We start from the raw sequence: 20,567 nt of genomic DNA, 5'->3' as shown, positions 1-20,567 counted from the left end.
TGAGATTTAGAGTTTTTGAATTATCTTATTGATGCCTTCGTGACTAAAAGTTATTCAGCCATGGCTCACATTCTTCTAGGTAGATGCAAAAGCTATATTTCTGGAGATATAGGGAGCTTACCTTGTCTGACAGCTAGGGTGGTGGTATAGACCAAGAAGAGAAGGATGTAATTGAGGAAACTCTGGAAGACTGGTGTATTAGCATGGAAATCTTCTGACAGGTACTTGCTGGTCAGGCCAATTCCACAAATAAGAAGAGATAACACTTGACCCAGAGCCACGGAGATTAACATCTCCCTGAGAAAGAGATAAACACAACAAAATCAGCAAGAAGTTTGTTGCTGATAATAGCAGTTAAAATTTATTGGTTACTCATACCATGAACTGGATTAAGGGCAATAAATCTTAATTCTTTTAATCCTTGACACCAATCCTATGAGGAAGGTACAATTATCATTGAGATTTTATAGCAGTGGAAACTAAAACTTAAATAGACAAGGAATTTGTTCATAGTCATGTAAATAGGAAATGGCAAAATCAGATATGAGATCAAATCTCCTCACAGGAATCTAGATTCTAGCCACTGCACTCTGGCGACTATAGAGAAAAATGAACATCATATTTTGATGCCCTCCATAATGTTAATAACTGTTTAGTGACACTGAGAAAGAGCCTCAACATTGACCAGGAGTGACCGCAGTCCAGCTTCATCCTCAGATTCATACACCATTTTTCCTTTACAGATCAAGGTTCTGGATCCAGAACACTTAGGTGAAACAGCTATATGAAACCCTAAAATTCCAGAAAGGCCATCTCCAGTTCATTCCTAAACTTTGGATCTTAATTTTCTCTAAGAAACTTTAACACACATTAGGCCTCTGCTCCTCTCTGATCACATCACAGTTGCCTTTCTATTAAAACTGTTATTCCTGAAGGAAATTCAACACCATAGTGGTATAATAAAACCTTTCAAGTTATGCAAATATTTTCTGTGCCTTTTTCATAGGCTCTGCCCCTGTGGACCACTATAGTGGAGATGACAGGCAACAAAGTGTTCACTTTGCATGGAAATGAAATGCCCACCCAAGCTTTCTGATGATATACACATGCATTCTCCAACAGAAGAAAACTCCCTGGAAATACAAAGCGGACTTCTGTCCTCCCTGAAAGTTTCATCTGACTCTCCTGGTGTATTTGTACAAACAGAAATATAAAATAAGCAAGCACTAGTATTTCTAAACAAAATGGCCTTAGGCAGAAGATCGGTGGTTTTTTAAATTTTTTCCCTCATGGAGGATATAAATCCATTTTTTCTGGAAGGAAGAACACAGAGTCCTGAGCAGTACTTTGATTTTATTTTGATTTAAAACAGAAAAGCATCACTCATACTTTGTTCATTCCATTTGCTTTCATAGAGAGTAAAAATTATGGCAAGGTCCATGGACCTTGGAGGACACTTTTCTGAGGTGAATTTATTTCCAGGTACTGGCTCTTGACCCCTAAATTCAAATTCCATAAATGGGTTAAAGACATGGTTTTAAACATATTTCAAATACCCGTCTGCAGCTTTAAATCCTACAATTCTCTATAGAATGCAGTGTTCCACAGGGCCTATCGTACATGATCTGCAAAGCCAGCTGCCAACTTCCCTTTGTATTCATGCTGCTCCTTCCAACATTTCTCCTTTTTGGGAAACCAAATGGGTCTTATGACTTACTTTGACAATAGAGCATAGGGGAAGAATGACATGTGACTTCTAAACCTAAGAATTAAGAAGCTCTGCAGTTTCCATGTTTTCCCTTCTTTGGAATTAGCTTCCAAGTAAAGAAGTCTGAGTAGACTATTGAAGACTGAGAGACCACAGGGAAATATAAGAGAAGCCCAGTTAGTATGGCTGCCTCAGTTGATGTGAAGAACATTAGGAGTGAGGATCTGGGATCTTCCTGCTCCAGTCAAGTCAAGCCATCCTGTGCCACAGGCCACAGAGATGAACCATCCCCAGAGATTGCTGCTCAGTTGGAGGATTGTGAGAAAGCATAAATGTTATTTTATGGCATAGAGTTTTACAATAGTTATACAGCAACAGGCAACTGAAACGATGTTCTAAATCTTCTCCTCTGCTTCAACTACCTTTGGAGCTTTGCCTCTTTCTGCCCCCACCCCATATGATTCTTCCAAGAAGCCAGAGTTCCAGCCATTGGGAGCTATTTGCACTTCAACCAGTCATGGTCTTCTTTGGCTGCATTTTTTCCCATATGTTATTATTTCCAGAATATTCATTTTACTTTTGCCAGTCTGACACCTATTCATCTTTTCAGGACTTGGTTCATCTGTCACCGTCTATGAGAAGACTTTTCTGCTCCCCTGGTAGGCATCTCCTTTATTAGTTCTATCTCATTGCATTGTAATTACTGCTTTTACATTTCTCTTGCCTTTGCCAGACAGTGATTCTTACACAATGTTCTTCAACATATCTATTGACAGGCAATCTGGTTGGTTCAGAGGAAGTAGAAAATGGAAGGATTCAAAGACAGTGCCGAGATAGGTGTAGGCAACATGGAACAGTTTACAGAAAGGGTGATTAAAAAAAGGTAGAGAGAATCAACTCAAAGTTTCTTAAGACTGAGAGAAATAAAATATCCACTGACAAAAATCATGATAAGGTATTGATTTTAGTGGAAAGACAATAAATATTTTAGGTATGTTGATTCTGAGCTGCCAGATGATCTTCCAAATGATCCAGCAGTATAAGAAACATGGGATCATGGTTGGATAGGGAAGTCATTCAAGAGATAATATGCACATGTTATATTTATGGAAGTGATAGTTAAAGTACTGAAAATGGAGAGTATCATCAAAGAACAGAGAGCCAGAGGAAATAAGATGACACTGGGAAAACCCTTGGGAGATTCCAAGAGTAGCGTTGGGCAAAGTGGAAGAAAAACGGCATCACTGGGGTCAGAAGTAGCTGGAAGGGCAGGGTACTTCTTGGTGTTAAGAAAACCAACGGCCAGACACTTGTGGAAGAAAATAGTTGTCATACTGAATGTTGCTTGGTGATTAGAGAGATTGAGGACTGGCAAGAGATGACTGGTAGTAACTGCCAACCTTTGTAATACTGATGTTATGGAAACCAAGAGACTAGAGACTTTCATGGAAGAGATTGAGAGAGGTGATTAAGTGGAGAGGAAGTGCTGAGGAATAAAAGGTGTTGACTTTGAAGAATTCAAATAATTTAAAGAGTTCTTTGAAGGAGTAGAATCCAGTTACCATGAAACATAATAGCCTTCATGATAGTTGACCCAAGAATGTTTAAAATGACTTAAACATTAATTTACAATAGACTTGATTATACAATTATTGAGTTACTCTTGATTATTTGCCTAATAAGCTAGATCCTTAAGTGGAAGAGAAAATGGAGTGAGAGCTGGCATATAAGAGAGTTGTTCTTGATGTCCCCTGGAACAAACTCAGCTGGACTATGCTCCCTTGGGAGAAGTGGCAAAGGCCATAGCTAGATCTGGTAGTTCTACAGCAATTCAAATTACAGCCATAGTATTCAAAACCTGGACAGTATCCTAAGCCTTTCCTGAACAAAACCAAGCCAGAGAGAATTAAAGATTACTTATGTGAAAGAGAAAAATTTTAGTCTAAATTGTGTAGATGTGCCAACATACTAAGAAATAGCCTTCTGTATACCATATGCTATACATGTGAAGATGAGTTAGACACAATCCTTATCCTTGGGGAGTGATACATCCCAAAATTTGTAAGAGGGTTCCCAAATAACTTAGTAAAAAATGTGGGCCAGTGGAGGTGAAATAACAATAATAGTTGATGTTTAATAAGTTCCTATTATGTGCCAAACCCTGGGGTTAAATTTACTTATTACTTCATACTCAGAAAAATCTTGCAAGGCAGATATCATTATCATTCTATTTTATAGATAAGTAAATGATGCTCAGAGAGGTCACTGAGCTATACTCTACTTATACTGACCACACTGTGAAAAGTTTAGATGAGAAGTAGGTAATATGGTTCTATATCTTTGTACTGTGTTATACCATCATTATGCTGCCAAAAAATATTCTTTGTTCTCACAGAATGCACAGAGCTTCAAGCTAACCTAACTGGACAATTTCCAGAAATATTTTGGAGAAGGTAAAGACAAAAAAAAAAAAAAAGAAAGAAAGCTGGCCAGATGTTCTGATGAACGCCACCCCCCCCCAAGATATCTGTCATGTGCCCCTTTCAATAGGTCAACACAAGCCTATTCTTGTTTCTTTTGCCAAACAAAACAGCAAATCTGATGTATTCAATTTCAATTTCTGCTTATAATTAGTGGCCACCTCATTCAGCTGCTGCTGGTGTGAATTGATAGAGAATGCAAATTATGGTTTCATCGGTCATGCTAATGAACGTGACTCGTAGAACAGGAAAGGATAGAAGGAACCTTTATCAGATTAGTTCATAAGTCCTTTCCTGACTGAAGGGAGCTAGATATCATACCTAATGTAACCTGTACATCTAGACTACTTACTAGAGTCATAAAAATAAAATATATCAGTAAATGTATAAAAACATAATAAACCTAAATATGTAAATATTGACCCTCTGTCAGCTATCCCCCTGCCTTGACATCTTGCCCCATCAAATTCTCTTTTGTCCTTTTATCTAGCATAGGGCAAATCCATATAATGGCACTTGCATAGAAGAGTTCTCCCTAATCTTTTTTTTTTTTCTGTGTCTCAATCTTTCTAGCACATTTATTTTCATCCTATCCCTCCTAACAGGTTTTCCCCTTAGGTAACCACTACAGTTGATCTGTGGTCCCCTTACCTAACTCCTCATCCATCTTGTCCAGAATGCCTCTGTTGACCACTGCCTGTTCCCCAAGGCTGAGTTCAGTGTCCTCATCTGTTATGTCTCTGTATCTACTTGCACTCACTCACCAGACCTTACAGCTCATGAATTCTTAAGAAGAAAAAGATGTGTTTTATTCATTTCCCTATTCGAAGACTTTTGAGAAATGTGAGACAGAAAAGAAATAAATGCTCAATAAACACAGAATGAGTGATTGAATGGATGAATTTAAGACTGAACAAATATCAAAAAAATGAAAATGGCAAAGTCTTGGGAGATTTGAAAGATGGCTGCTCATCTTATCTTGAAAAAACTACTAGTACTGAAAGACAAAAACAACCTTGTTTTCAGTGTATTCCATCTGCCAGTTAGACACTGAGATTAATAAGCTATTTTCTGGTGCATTTTTTGAACAAGACTGGTAAGGTGCTATCTTGCAAAAATGATGCTAAATATGGTGCAGGGTGAAATTTTGCACAGCAAGCTGTTGGTTATTCATGTAGTATATAGAACAGCACACCAGATGCATTCCAACGTAAGATACATAGTTCCTATAATTTTAGTAGCAGAAATGGAGAGGAGGTTATGATACACATTTTCATCTTCTTTGTTTATGCGTTTAAAAGGATATCTTATGCACTTTAAATTCAGAAGGCCTAGACAATGAAAAATGCATGAGTCTCAGGAAAAATAATGTTGCTGGAAGCTGAATACCTGTTATAATAGAGCTCATATTCACAAAGACTGACATAACCATTATCACCAGCACTTTGTTCTGTTAAAGAAACAGACTTTACAATTTTGAGAAAAAAAACTCGTGTTACAAATTAAATATTCAAAATAATAGGATTAGAAATAAAGCATAAATTATACCTGTTTTCTTCTCTTAGTTATAAGAATCTATTCGTTTCAACGTAGTGTTATATAATCATATTGCTCTGTAATTCTTGGTCATGAGAGTGAAAAAAGTTATGTTATCATCTTGAAGTAGAGCAAATCAACATATCTTTGGAGGCATCTTCATTCTGTTAACAATTCTTAGGCAAGTCATGTCAGATCTGAGTCAGCACTGAATTCAGATATGCATTCACAAAGAACAACCCAGTGTACTGCTAGGGGGAAAACAATACTACTTGAATGCAGGAGAAGCGTCCTGTACTATGTTCTTTGACAAGATTCTTGTTTGTAGAAGTTAGGCCCTTGACTTCTAGAAGCTGTTTGCTGAAAGGTTTTATTGCATTCAAGCATTAATTAGACTTCTATGTAAGAAGATTATTAGGTAAGAAGCAAATACATACCATCAGAGGCTTAACACTAATTGGGATTTCTTTCCCTCAGGTTCGGTACGGTACTTACAGAATTGAATCTATTCTTTGACTGTGGCATCCATTTTCTTTTGCTTGAAACCAAGCCACAAGGAAATGGTCTCGAACACAACATTACACTGGGTCTAGGAGGTAACATATGTAGGAGGTATTTGAACTCCAGTGAGAGGGGATGAGTCAGAAATGCTCACAGAGGTTGTGTTTTATGTCCAGAGAAGTAGCAAAGAAAAATGAAAAGGCACTGAATGGGGCATTGGAAGCCCCTGGCCCTGTGAGTTCCACTAATTAAGCTCCATGATCTTAGGTGTCTCGCAAGGATTGGTATCTTTCATAGGCGTGGGTTCTTCATGTAAAATGAGAATGTTATGATGGGTGAGTGTGTGTATGACATCCCTCACACTCCCCTCCAAATCTTTTTGGCCTCACCTATCTCTAGGGTCCCTGGCCACTTACTCCTTCCCGTTTCATTGATGGCTGTCATGACCATCTCTGCATAGAAACCTTTATGTGGGTACAGCTTAGTGGCCCTGTGCCTCAGACTATGATGTATACCTTGCACCTTCTACCCAGGGGACTGCCCACTGAGGCTGAGGGCCAGACCTCACAGAGACCTGCTTGGTGTCTATTCATGAGCATTCAGAAAGTGTAAGAGAATTATTGTACTTGAACAATAGGAAACTCTTGCAGAGCAATGGATTCTTTGTTCTTCCTCACCTCGGCAAGCTGTATTGACACAGTCATTTATACAGGCTCCCGAGGATGGTCCTGCCTCTGAAGGCTCTCAGTGGTATACCCTGCCCTTGTATTGTCCCTCCCTCCTCCCTTTCCTCACTTCTGCTCCCTAGAATGGCACCCCTTAATAAAAGCTGCATGTGTCTCCATCTGCTTTCTGGGGGAAATAGTGAACTTTACATTTTCTTCCACTCCATAATTACACTGATATGTGCATGCCAATTCTTGAAATTTGTATCTTCAATCTCAACTATATTTGAAACAATTCTTTGGTAGTTGGGTTATCAGGAATGTCTACAAATTATGTGTAACTCTGTGGGTTTGGGGATTACCCACAGAGAAATAGGCCATTCAGTAGCATTTGCCATGGCCTGCTGGGTGCAGCTTAAGAGAAGAGATTGCATACCCTGCCTCCACGAAGCTCAGAGGGACAGGGAACATAAATAAGTGAGACCATCTAAACAGAGAATGTAAAAATACTTATGTATTCAAGTAAATCTATATAAAGCTGCTAGAAGTTATTGGGACAATTTTAGTCTAAAATTGAACAAAGCAAATCTGTAATAGTTTCTTGGAGAACACAGCTTTGGGTGTCTCATTTTTAATTAATGGAAGAGATGTGGCTGGGCAGTGAGAGGTTGGCATACTATTGCAGGGAAGGGAATGCTATGTTGTGTCACAGCAGAGAGATGTGAAAACAGACTTGGTTATCAAGTAAGAAATCATAGATGAGATGGATATGGACAGGTAAGTGGCAGAGGATTTTAAAGAGCAAGATAGAATTTCAATTCACTGGGCATTATTCTTTGGAATTTATGGGCAAAGAAAATGAAATAAACACCAGTTATCATGTCCCAAAGTTCATTATGATTTTATTAAGGTTCAATAAGAGGCAAGATGGAAAAACCAGGTATCTCTCTGTGCAAGTGAGACTCCTCACCAATTGCCCTAACTCCATCACGTATCACCTCTGGCAGAGATGCTGAAACATCTGTGCTTGTACCCCAGCATTGCAAAGCAGCAGAGTTCTAGTATTTCCAGTCTTTGGCATGGCTTTTTATGCATCTTTCAATGTTATTTGTTGACAGAAGAATGTGTTTATCATCTGTGTGTGTGTGCGTGTGTGTTTGTGTGTGTGTATTATAGCCATTATTACAGTGACAGAAAAGAGGGGTTTTTCCCCAACAGAATAAGGATATTGATAATTTATTCATAAGAAATACTAACTGAGGCTAATTAGACAATTATCATCACACTGAATAGAAAAATTTTAAAATAATAAAATAACACCCCAAAACTGGAATTTACATTTATGTTATGGCTGGTTTATTTTAAAATTTCTTGCTGACACTATGGAACATCTTAAGCTACACTGTATATTTGAAGTGCAGTCCATCTGTAATAAAAATGTAAGTGAAACCATGTTTACAGTTGACTTGTTGGCAATCACAAATCCTACTTAATATTTTTGTTACACATTATGAGAATTTACATTTTTTGTTTTACTTTGTAATGTGACTGATGAAGAAAAGTCATGTTAGTAAGAAATGTTAGAAATGCTTCAATTGAACAATTTGCTGTTGTTGCTTTTGTGTAGTTTTTAGTACTAGGGTTTTAACCCAAAGGCATTTAACCACTGAGCAACATCCCCAATCCTTTTAAAAAATGTTTTATTTTAAGATAGGTTCTTGCTAAGTTGCTCAGGGCCTCACAAAATTGCTGAGGCTGGCTTTGAACTTGTGATCCCCCTGCCTGGGCCTCCTAAGCTGTTAGGATTACAGGCATGAATTACCATACCCAGTTCAATTTGTTGTTTTTATAATTTACTTATGGTACATTTTAGTATTATCTTTGGCTCTCAGCTTCTGTGTAGGAATCATTTTAAAGCCAACTGTTCTGATTGTAAAGTTTATTTGGTGAAATGACATAATTGCCAATCCTTTTAACCAGGCCCATGTGAGCTATTTCTGATAGCAGAACATCCTCTTTGTGTTGAAGAATCTCTCTACCTTAAGAGACAGCCATTTATAGAAGCTAATCACAAAAAGAACACATATCGTATGACCCCCTTAATATGAAATGTTTAGAACAGGCCAATCTACAAAGATAGGAGGCAGATGGCTGGTGGCTTAGGGCTGGGGGTGGGATAGCTATTACAGGATGATAGCTAACAGATGTAGCATTCCTTTCAAGGTGATGGAAATGTTCTAAAATTTACTATGATGTGAGTTGCACATGTCTGTATAAATACTAATACGCTCAAAACTACCAAATTGCATATTTTAAGTAGATGAATGAATTGTACAGCAAGGTAATAATTGTATCTCATTAAAGTTGTTATTAGAAAGAAAAAGAATGGAGAGAGGAAATAAAATTTTAAAAAGAAAAAATAAACAGTCATTTAAAAATGAAAAGAAGATAGATTCAGGCATCCAACTTACAAATAAAATAACTGCGTCAGTCATTGATATATTGAAACTCAGCCAAACCTAATTACTTTCTTCTTATTTTCTCATGTAAAATAGTTTCTTCTTTTTACATATACAGCAATGATAGTACTTTACTCTCAGATCCTACAGGATCATCATCTTGTATTCCCCTAGGAATGTGTACTCCCACTCTGGAGACAACTGAAATGAAGGTAAGCTTTTTAATCATTTTCTTGAAAGGCACGAAACTTTGCCATCTTTGTCCAAAGAACCAGCATGTTGTAGTAAGATGAGAGCACATTTTGAAACTGAACAGATCTGCATTCAGATCCTGCCTCTGCTGCTGAGACTCATTTTCCTCATTGATAAATTGGGGATAGTAACATACATCTCAGAAGGCTGTCGTGAGGATTAAATAAGACAGTGTAAATAAACTGCCTCCTATGATATCTAATTTATGATGCAAACTTAGAATAAGAGCTCTTATAACTTAGTACACTTGGAAGTACCAATACCCTTTGATTAGTTAAATCTATAAGATTGTACTGTGATACATTTAGAAGAAAACATATGTGTACATTTATTATCTCTATATGTGTGTTTGTGTGAATGTATGTGTATACACACACATATATACCCTCAGGTTTATTGCTTCACTGAATAATAAATTATCTCCCCATTAGGAAAGTTTAAAGGATTCCTGCCCTTTGGAAATTGAGGAAGGAAAGCAAAAATGAAATAAGGCATATTTAAGGAGTTTTACATGACATGATTATTATAAAACTAAAAGAGTTTAGGTTTAAATAGGAACTTCTGACTCCAGTTCTCACTCTTGCTAACATCTTCTGGAGAGCAGAGAAGAGGTGGCAACCTTTATAGGATGACTGTGATGCTATTTTCTTTCTTTGTGCATTTTAAATGACTTTGACATTTTTCATTATGAAATGCTTTGCATTTTGGATTATGTTAGTGGACCCTGAGGCCAAATGATAAACATTTAACTTTGAAATCTATTGAATAAATAAAAACAAAGAAAGTATCAAGTCGATTGGTGACTCACCTTCTTTTAAAAAAAGAACCCACATCAAATTTCATTATTTTATTACATATTTACCATTTTTTATGTATGATGTGTAGTATGTGAAGTAGAGAAAATTAGATTCCACTGAGTGTTGAACTTCTCCATACACAATTAAAACCTGTTTGAAAAATGTATAATCAACTGAGATCATCAATTATGCCTTTTACTTGGAAGAACATGCAGGGAATTAGGATAAATAAGTAGAAAAGCCATGCTCCATTTTAGAAGACAAATATATCAGGCTTTTGCTTTCAAGCACTAAAAGGATTCTCTAAGTAGATTCATTTTTTTCCTACTTGCTTTGCTTCAAAGGATGATTCCAACTGCCCTATTCCAAGGACATGACAATAAAGGACTAATTTTATCTAACAGATGCCCTTGAAAACATCTCAATATTACATCAAAATCCAATTTTTGCAATATGGCCTATGTAAATTTCTTTTAAAAATTTTTAATTAATTTATTTTAATTAGGTATATATGCCACCAGAATGCATTTTGATTCATTCATTGTACATAATTGGAGCACAACTTCACATTTCTATGGTTGTACACTACGTAGCATCAGACCATATGTGCAGTCATACATGTAACTTATGGTAATGATGTCCATCTCATGCCACCATCTTTCCTGCCCCCATACACCCACCCTACCCTCTGTCCCCTTTGCCCAGTCAAAGTCCCTTCAGTTTTCCCATGCCTCCTCTATCCCCATTATGGATCAGCCTCCACTTATCAGAGAAGACCTTCAGCCTTTGGTTTTCAGGATTGGCTTACTTTGCTTAGCATGATATTCTCCAACTCCATCCATTTACCAGCAAATGCCATAATTTTATTCTCTTTTAGTGCTGAGTAATATTCCTTCGTGTATCTATGCCACAGTTTCTTTATCCACTAATCTATGGAAGGGCATCTAGGTTGGTTCCACAGTTTAGCTGTTGTGAATTGAGCTGCTATGAACATTGATGTGGCTGCGTTACTATAGTATGCTGATTTTAAGTCCTTTGGGTGTAAGTTTTATTCTATAGGAAAAGATCACCTGTAAGGACAAAAACTAGATATTTACCATAATTAAATATAGTAATGACTGGGAAGAAATTTGATCTGTTGAAATTTTACTGAAGTGATCATTCTAATAACAACAGAAAATTCTATTATTGCCATTCCACTTCAGGGTTGAAAAGAAGAAAAGGCAACTGGAAGAAAGGGAATCCCAAAAGATCCTCAACTTCCTTTAAAACTGAAGAGAAGAAAAGACCAGCAGGAGAGAATGTGTCTGAGTTGGGCTGTCTAAGGATGTTTAAAGACGGATGGTGGAAGGAGCTGTGGAGAACAGAAAATGCTGAAATTACACTGATGACTACTGAAAGATAACTCAGGATGGTACATGTAGTATAAAATGTTCTAAGTACTTTTAAAAAGCTACTAAGACTAAGCCTTGTGGTAAAACATTAGGGAAAACAAAAATGTCAAGCAGATTACAAACCAAGGATGCAATAGCGATGCTTATTCTGAATGAGCATTCCCATTAAATTCATGTTCTGTGTAACAGAGATTAACCTATTCTTACAGGAGAAGCAACTGCATGGTTACAACTGAAAACCAGTTCCAGACCCTCAGGTCAGGGAACCACTGATAACTTTAAGAGCAAAGAAGAAAAAAAATGAGGGATCACTTTCATGATCACCTTTTTCCTACTTGAGCTCATTCTGAAATAATCTGTTAACATAAAGAGATGTGCTCTGACATACCTGGCTTAGTGAAATCCAGCCCCCAGAATAGGATGGGACAAGGCACTGTACCTTCCAAACTTTCATCATGGCTACAGTCTGGTCTATCTTTTTATGGTGGCTCTTTTATACTGTAGGCTGGTGGGTAAAGTAGTCAAATATTTTCCAGCTGAAATCATTTACAAATCACCTTGCAACAGAATGAATGTGTGTGTTCCCCCACAAATTCATGTGTTGAAATCCTACCCCTGCCCAATGTGATGTCATTAGGAAGTAGGGCCTTTGGAAGACAACTGGGTTAAGGGTGGAGTCCTCATGAATGTGTCTTATAACAGGGTGCCCAAGACCTCTCTTGGCCTTTCTCTGCCATATAAGGATATAGACTGCAACCAGGAAGAAGACTCCTCACCAAATATAACCATGCTAGTACCTCTATCTCAGACTTTCATCTTCCAGAACCGTGAAAAACTAATTTCTGTTGTTTATAAACACCCATGGGTTCATGGCACTTTTTTTTTTTTTTTTTTTAAATAACAGCCTAAACTAAGAAACACTCTTTTTCCTTTTCTCCTAACTCAAGATTTATAAATCTGGGACATTTTAGGTCTTGAACACATGGCAGCCAGCTCACCTCTCTCTCTGTAAAGGCTACATTGATGTTTGCAAGGTGTCCAAGGGCACAAAAGGCATCCAGTAAGTATGTAGCAAAGTACCAAAGAGAATATTCAGAATTTGTCTTTCAAATGAAAAAATGAGAATGGCCTCGTTGATATTTTAAAGTTCCACTAAAGAGGAAATTAAGTAGCTAAAAAGTAAACACTTCAATTTAACATTTGTTTTTCCCTGAAAGTTATATTTTCTACCTACCTTTCTCTTCCTCACCTCCCCCTGGAACTACCAGTGCTCCTTTGATATGACAGCTACAGGGGTCAATGCTGAGACATCACAACAGCAGCTGTACATGATGAACCCAAAGAGCACTAGGCTCACTTCCTACTTGTGAACACCATAGCCACAAGTAATTTGGGATTAAGAAAATGTACCCCCCAAATGCTGGTTATTCCCCTTTGTTTATGAAATCACAGAAGCATCTAGCATTGGAAAACTTCTGCTTTATTAATCTAACTCAAAGCCAACAACCACTCAAAAGATAAGTTTTCCTGGAAAATGAATGAGGTCAACATCCTTCCACTTACCCAGTACTCTCATGATATGGGGCCTTTTAAGATTATATTCACCAAGACCCACTGCATTCCAGTACAGCATGTCTACTCCTTAACAGAAAAGCAATTTCCAGACAATTTAGTATTTTGAACTATCCCGAAAGAAAAGAGTTTTAAATTCTATCCTTGCTTCCCTTGATACCCTAAAATTTTCAACATGACTGAAAATTATTTGAATAGAATCTGAATATCATTTCTTTTCCTTTACTGATCTATTTATGTGCATGTGTCTGGTGAGAAAACAAGGGAGGGGCTAAAAATATCCTTATTGGAAGTAAAAATGAACTGATATGAAGTACCTATCTTACCAGTGCACACATTGCCCAAGAGATTAAATTCAAATTAGATGTGTGTGACATACATAATGATGAATACGCATTTTGTTTCCCTTAGTGCTCCTGAGGACCAGTTAGTTTATTCATGAAGTGGATGATTTTGGATAGAACACTGTGGGGGGTCTAAAAACTCCACTGCATCTTTAAAATAAAAATAGCAAATGAAATAAATCAAGGTGCAACATGTAAAATGATGTATGCATTCTGCTGAATTTAATTGAATTCTAATTAAATTACTTGGAGCAAGATAAATTAGATTGTTTTTCAAGCACATTTCAGATAAACTTAATGAAGTTCTATAAGTGAAAAAGACAGAATGGGCCTTGTTTAATGACTCGTCTGCTGATATATTCCCTTGGAGTGAAGAAGAGGTCAGGCTGACCTTGGGTCATTTCTTTCTGGAATGACATAGATGTTACATTAACTTCTAAAAAACTGGCTAAAAAGAGACCAGGTCATACTTTATGTTGATGGTAAAATAATTTATTGAGGCATTTAGTTATGTGGTTTTCCTCTCTCCAGTTTTTCTCTATGGTTTTGAGCTCCCTGGCATCAGGATATTTTCTGTTGAGAAGGAAACAAAGGAGGCTAAAACAAGTGTTTCCTCAAGCATCCTCCTATTTGTTTCTGCAATCCCACAGAAATGATTAGGTCAGGGGTAGGGAAGTGATTGGCACCCAGAACCATCCTCTCATTCTAACTCTGGGAAGGAGAGGTTACAGACATGTAGGAAGAATGGCTTGATAACCATTCAGGGAAATCTTATCCCAAAATTTGTTTCATCCTGCATAGATTCCTGTGCCTGAGGCGCATGGAAAACCTGCAAAGCTTCAGGATTCCAGGGACGACCTGTAAAATATGCATACTCATACTCTAGTGTGTTTTGATCCACATATGACTCTGAGTCATTTGGTCCTAGAAGAATGGATTGGGTTGGAAGGAGTCTAGAGGGAGGATTTGGGCGGGGGGGGGGGGGGGGATTGGGCTTCCCTCCATCTCGCCAAATGGCTGATAGAGAATTTCTTCTTAATCAAGAACCAAGAGAACTTGGAGTTGGATTTAATTTATTTGTGAAAATTAGTGAAACAAAAGTTCTCCATTTCTTCCACTCTTGGAAAAGTTCATGTCCATTTTTTTAAATTTATTTATTTTTTTATTAGTTGTTCAAAACATTACATAGCTCTTGACATATCATATTTCATACATTTGATTCAAGTGGGTTATGAACTCCCATTTTTACCCCAAATACAGATTGCAGAATCACATCGGTTACACATCCACGTTTTTACATACTAGTGTCTGTTGTATTCTGCTGTCTTTCCTATCCTCTACTATCCCCCCTTCCCTCCTCATGTCCATTTTGGTTAAACAAAAAGTCACTCATGACTAAAGCATCTCACTTCCCTAAAAACCCCTCTTTTTCCACTCCTTTGGCAAATACTTGGCATTTTATCATGAGCAAGGACTACAGTTCCTTTTGCTTGGAGTAGAAGTGAGCAAAGTTTGAGAGGGTAGGAAAGAGGCAGAAAGGAAAGATTTAAAAAGCTAAGAGATATTTACATGATGTGATAAGAGATGGATGAGGAACAGGTAAAGTATCATATATAATTGTATCTGGAAAAACAGAGCTACTCATATAACAATTACCCATTTTTCTAAAACAACATAAAAAGTCAAATGAGACTGGGTTAAGGGTCTGCATAAGTTGCCTAGCCATGAATGAATTGATATTGCCTAATTTGTATTCCAGTTCCATAGCTAATCCAAGGAAGGTGAGAAATCAGGCCCTTTGAAGAACAAATGTAAATCTACTGTGATACATATTTCATAAAATGTTTTCTTACAGAGTGTTTTCTGTGCATTCCCAAAGCTGTCTGAGATATCAGTGAGGGAGATGAGAGGGACAAGTTTTCTCACTAACTGGTCTTTTTATGTTTGGCATTAAAGTTTTGGTTCAAGCATTTTCCCTTTTGGTATTTATTAAAAGCATATGACTGGAGGTAGAGCACGACATGAGTTGCTTTGGGAATTTTTTATTTGTTTTTGTGGTACTGGGGATTGAGCCAGGGGCACTCTTCCACTGAGCTACATCCTCAGTCCTTTTTATTTTAAAACAGGGTCTTGCTAATTTGTCAAGACTGGCCTTGAATTTTTGATCCTCCTACCTCAGCCTCCCAAGTAGATGAGATTATAAGCATGTGCTATCATACCTGGCTATCTTGGGATCCCTTAAAAATAAAAAAGGAGGTGTAGAAGTAGATGGGTTTTGTTAGTCAGCTTTTTGTTACTATAATAAACACCTGAGATAACCAACTTAGAAAGAGAAGAGGTTTATTTGGTTCGTGATTTCACAGGTTGCAGTCCATGATGAACTGGCCCTGTTGCTTTGGGCCTGTGGTTAGGCAGATCATAGTAGAAGCATGCGGAAGAGCAAAACCACTTATCTAACATCTGGGGAGTGAAAAAAGAAGGGACTAGAGTCCCATTATCCCCTTTGAGGGCATGTCTCCAATGACCTAAAGACCTCCCGCCAGGTCCCACCTACCAAAGATTTTACCAGTCTAAAAAGCACCATGCTGACAACCAAGTGTGCACCACATGGACTTTGGAGGACACTTAAGATCTATAACATAGCATGTGTTAATGAAGGAGAAACAAAGCTCCATCCTCCTTAACGCAAAAATTTCTTCAAAAATTTAAGTGCTGTGATTTGACTCTAATGTAATTAGAAACTAAAAGAAATAAAAAGGTTTATTCTTATCGAGGCATGCCTGTTAGCATAGAGACCTAGAAATCCCAGACAGACAGTTAAATAAACCTGAAGGTATTTTTAAATTATCTACGTTAAGTATTTCAGCACTTCAGGGACAATTCTGTGTCCACATCTCTTCAAAGATGAAAGAGGTACAGACATAGAGTAGTGTGCTGGAAAAAAGCTAGTAACCATAGATTACGTGTAAGGCAAGAGTGAAGAACCTTTTGAATGCTTTACAAATACTCTAAGGTAAGTGAATACCATTGCTAATACTAGGTAAGTTTATTCCAAAAACGAGGGGTGGGGGCTAATTCACAGTACAGCATCAGCAGCTAAGGGGCAGGCAGTGGGGGGAAAGCACTTGGGCTCTTAGTAGAGCATTATGGGGAGGAGGCCCAAATGAGACTGTTCACATGATGCTGTTCAACATCAAGCCTCATAGTGAACATGATGGCAATAATGAAGGGTTTCTGATCTTACATGTCCTGGTCTTTCCTGAGCCCTATACATGGAGTAGCAACCAAGAAAACTAACCTTCACAGGATCTCTGCAGAAGTAAGTACCTGGCTCCTCAGCCTGTGGGGAAAACCTGGTTGAAGTCATCTCCCCAATTATGTGACACAGGTGGTCAACACCTGGCACTCTTCTCCCTCTGTCACAATATTTGGAGGGGAATTGGTGAGAGAAATATGGAGAGATTGTGGATTTTGAACACTATGTGCAGTTGTAGTGAGTGTTAGGAATTACAAAGTCAGATTGCTTAGAAAGCAGCCAAGGCAAAAGAAGGATCCCACAGAGCCACCAGCACAGGTGGCCAACAGTGGAAATATCACTATGCCTCACCACTCCCTTTGTTTCATGTGCATCCTTAATAAACAAACAAATAAACATAAATAATGTTCCTTTATAGAAACATAAAGTTCAAGTAGTATTGAAGTTTTTTTGAATAGGGTTTTGGAAAGAATGCTGACAGAGCTTTAAACCTGGAGAATGACTTTGAAGAATGGAGCAATTATTAACTTCGTTGTTTGCTATGAAGTTAGTAACTAAGATACAGCACTAAAATTTGGATATCTTGAGTTTTAGTGACTCTGGAAAGTTAGTGTGTCCTGAGTGTACTAAAGACAGGGGTGTGTGGCAGTTTATATTCACTGTGCTAACCAGAGTGTCATTGCTTTCAGAAATATAGTTCACAGTCAAGAGAATATTTACTGATTAGCCCACAGAGAGATAATATTCTTGTTCTTGATCTCAACCTACCTGACTTCTGTCTATTGATTTAGCCTTTGTATAACCCCCATTTCAAAATTAAAAAAAAAAAGTAAGCTTTCCAAATTGTTCCTCACTTTGAGAGAACAGGTAGTGAACACTCCAATTTTAGTTCTGGGTTCAACAATATGAAAAAGGAAATTTGGAGGAGGTGGTCTGGGGAGATGGGGGAGCAGGAAGCAGAAGCAGCAGCAGCAGCAGCACAGACTCTGATGGAGTGGAAATGCACTATGGAGGGAAGTGACAGCAAGCCTCTAAATGGCACAGTTCATTTCTGAGCTACCAGGCAGGTATGAACATGTTGGAAGTTCCAGTGTCATGACTTTCTAGTCTGTGGCTCTACATCCCAGGCAGGCCTGCCTCACAGGGTCACATGCAGAAAGCAGAGACCACCACAGATGGATAGACATCAAGTCAACTCAGTCTAGGCCTCTTCCTCAAATTCACCTTCAAGTTGTAGGTTGTATTTATTAAACTCTATCTATTGCATAGCATGATTCAGGGACTCAGCAGTATTCACCAGCCTTCATCAACTACCTGCTATTGTAAGCAGCTCATTTGTGCACCAACATATTTCTTCTGGATCTTATGCCCCCAGATTGCTGAATCAGAGTTGGAGGCAGCCAATTTTTCCAATTCCCCGTTTCTACCAGACTTGACAAATGAAAAAAAGCAAGTGTTCCAAAGTCAGAGAGAAGAATTTCACAGTAGTAAGTAATGAAATAATGGACTGTAAGATGCAACCACACTACTTTCTTCTTTGAAGCAAGACCTTTGCCTGTCATACAAGGTGTTCTTCTCCAAGTCCCAGCCCCCACCTTAAAATGTTCACCTATGAACACAATATTGAGGCCTATCCTGCACAGGCAGATTTTTCTTTTACTGGTCATGCTGTTTGTATTCTCTTGCTGATACATCTTTCTTAACTTCAGACTTCTTTGGATTTGAACTTTCAAAAATGTGTTTTATCTTCTAGAAAGGAGTTAGAAAAGGAGCTGTAAGACTGTCTTGGTGGTCTCAGAGACACTCAGGAAAGAAAGGTATAAAGAAGAGACAGATCTTAAGCAGGAAGATTCCTGATAGAATGGTAAGGCTGTCAGGAATCAGAGCTCAAGATTCTTCCACAAAACCACCCTGTGGCAGTCACTGGACTTGGCATTGGAGCGAGCCCACAGTCTGAAGGTTCTAGATACAGAGACCTTGACAAGGGAAGTCAGAGTAGGTAGGGCCACCTCAAGGAGTCAACAAATTGAAGAACCTATTTTTAAACATTTTTATAAAAATCTATACTGATCATTGACAATATAATGTTCTATATCTGCATTATAAGAAAGAAAAGAGAACAAAAAAATCAAAACTTTCCACTTGGAAGTTAAAAGATGCTTTCTATAAATTTAACTTCAAAATGAAAATCAAGAGAAAATGTTTTTTACTTTGATAATTCTGCACACTAAAATATTTATTTGCAGTAAAAATTGGCCTATTTTTACTCTATCAATAAGATTAACCTTTCTACAAACTTGTTTAATGTATATTTTTTTTCTAGCCAGAAATGTTGCCATTTATGCATATAAAAGCTAGGTTTAGTGGTAAGAAATTATATATATATATATATATATATATATATATATATATATATGAAGCTAAAAATAATTCTGCTTCTAAATTTCGAGAAGAAAACCTTCTAAGTCAAAGCAACAGTTTTGTGCTCATTCGCAGCACTGGGAACCACACTTCTGCAGCTGGTTTCATTCTTTAATTTTTTTCTGTCTTCTCTGTTTTCTTTGTCCTCAGACAGGTTCTTCCTGCAGAGTTCTGAGGACCAGATCCTTCCCCTGAATCCTGGGCAGAATACAGATTACTGAAGCTAGGAAAACACCTGCAAACGTAACACAGACTTCTTTCTCAGATAAACTACATCTCTCCTGTGTCTGTTTCTCCCAGATATTTAGATCCACTTCCTTGGATATTGCATTTTGTGTCCAGATGCAATATCCAGGGAAGCATTTGGAAAGGGCTGCCAATCCCCTTCTTCCCTCCAATGCAGCAAAATCTTCATTCCTACAGCCCCTTCCAGCCTTCCATTCCCATCCCATGCATTCCTCAAGCAGCAGTGTGGGTTCCTATGTTTCTCAACCACTCAGGAAACTCCTGGCAACCCTGTGAATCAAGGAGATCTTGAGGTAATAAGACACCAGATTTGCATTTCAGAAGACCGCAAGGGGAGCAGGGCAAAACCAAATAACAAGTAGTAGCTGAAAGGGTGGAACCTGACAAATTAGTGGAGGTTTTATTTGAGGATAGAATTTTCCAGATACTGCTCAAATCATACCCTATAGGTAAATATCCTAGGGCATCTAAGATGTGCCATAAAATGAAAGGCAATAAAATATCTCCACTCAATGATTCTTTATTGAAAACTAAGTCATTTTGGAGATTTAAGCTCTTACCATATAGTGACAATAACAATAATCTTAATTAACATTTATCAAGCACTTGATGTATGCCAGCACTCTAAGAACTTTACATGGAATAAATGTACAACAAACCCATAAGGTAGGTATTTTTGTTATCCTGTTTTACAGATGAGGAAACTGATTTATACAAGGCAACTTAGTAACTTGTCCTAGATGACACAGTCACACGTGAGCACAAGTAAAAGAAATGTAATCCAAACTCAACCTAATCACAGTAAGCCCTTCTCATCACAACCACAGCTGTACACAATCACTAGTCCATATGCCACACTCAAGTTCATAAACATATCAAACATGTGTGAACTGATTTGCTTATATCATTACTTTTTTGGTCATATATTTTGCTCTA

At 37.8% G+C, this 20,567-nt stretch overlaps 1 protein-coding gene across 1 annotated transcript in view; it reads right to left on the bottom strand.

The window, feature by feature from the left end:
* The window catches only part of SLC35F1 (solute carrier family 35 member F1), a 432,278-nt gene that overhangs the window by 196,495 nt on the left and 215,216 nt on the right, over nt 1-20,567 (bottom strand). The window contains exon 2 of the mRNA XM_081296206.1: nt 122-297. Coding sequence (XP_081152332.1) covers nt 122-297 — 176 coding nt within the window. The remainder of the gene's footprint in view (nt 1-121; nt 298-20,567) is intronic.

The sequence above is a fragment of the Spermophilus citellus genome, assembly GCF_964194105.1.
Source record: "Spermophilus citellus genome assembly, chromosome: 5".
Lineage (NCBI taxonomy): Eukaryota > Metazoa > Chordata > Mammalia > Rodentia > Sciuridae > Spermophilus > Spermophilus citellus.
The sequence above is the reverse complement of the archived record's forward strand: the minus strand, read 5'-3'. Positions and strand labels throughout refer to the sequence as shown.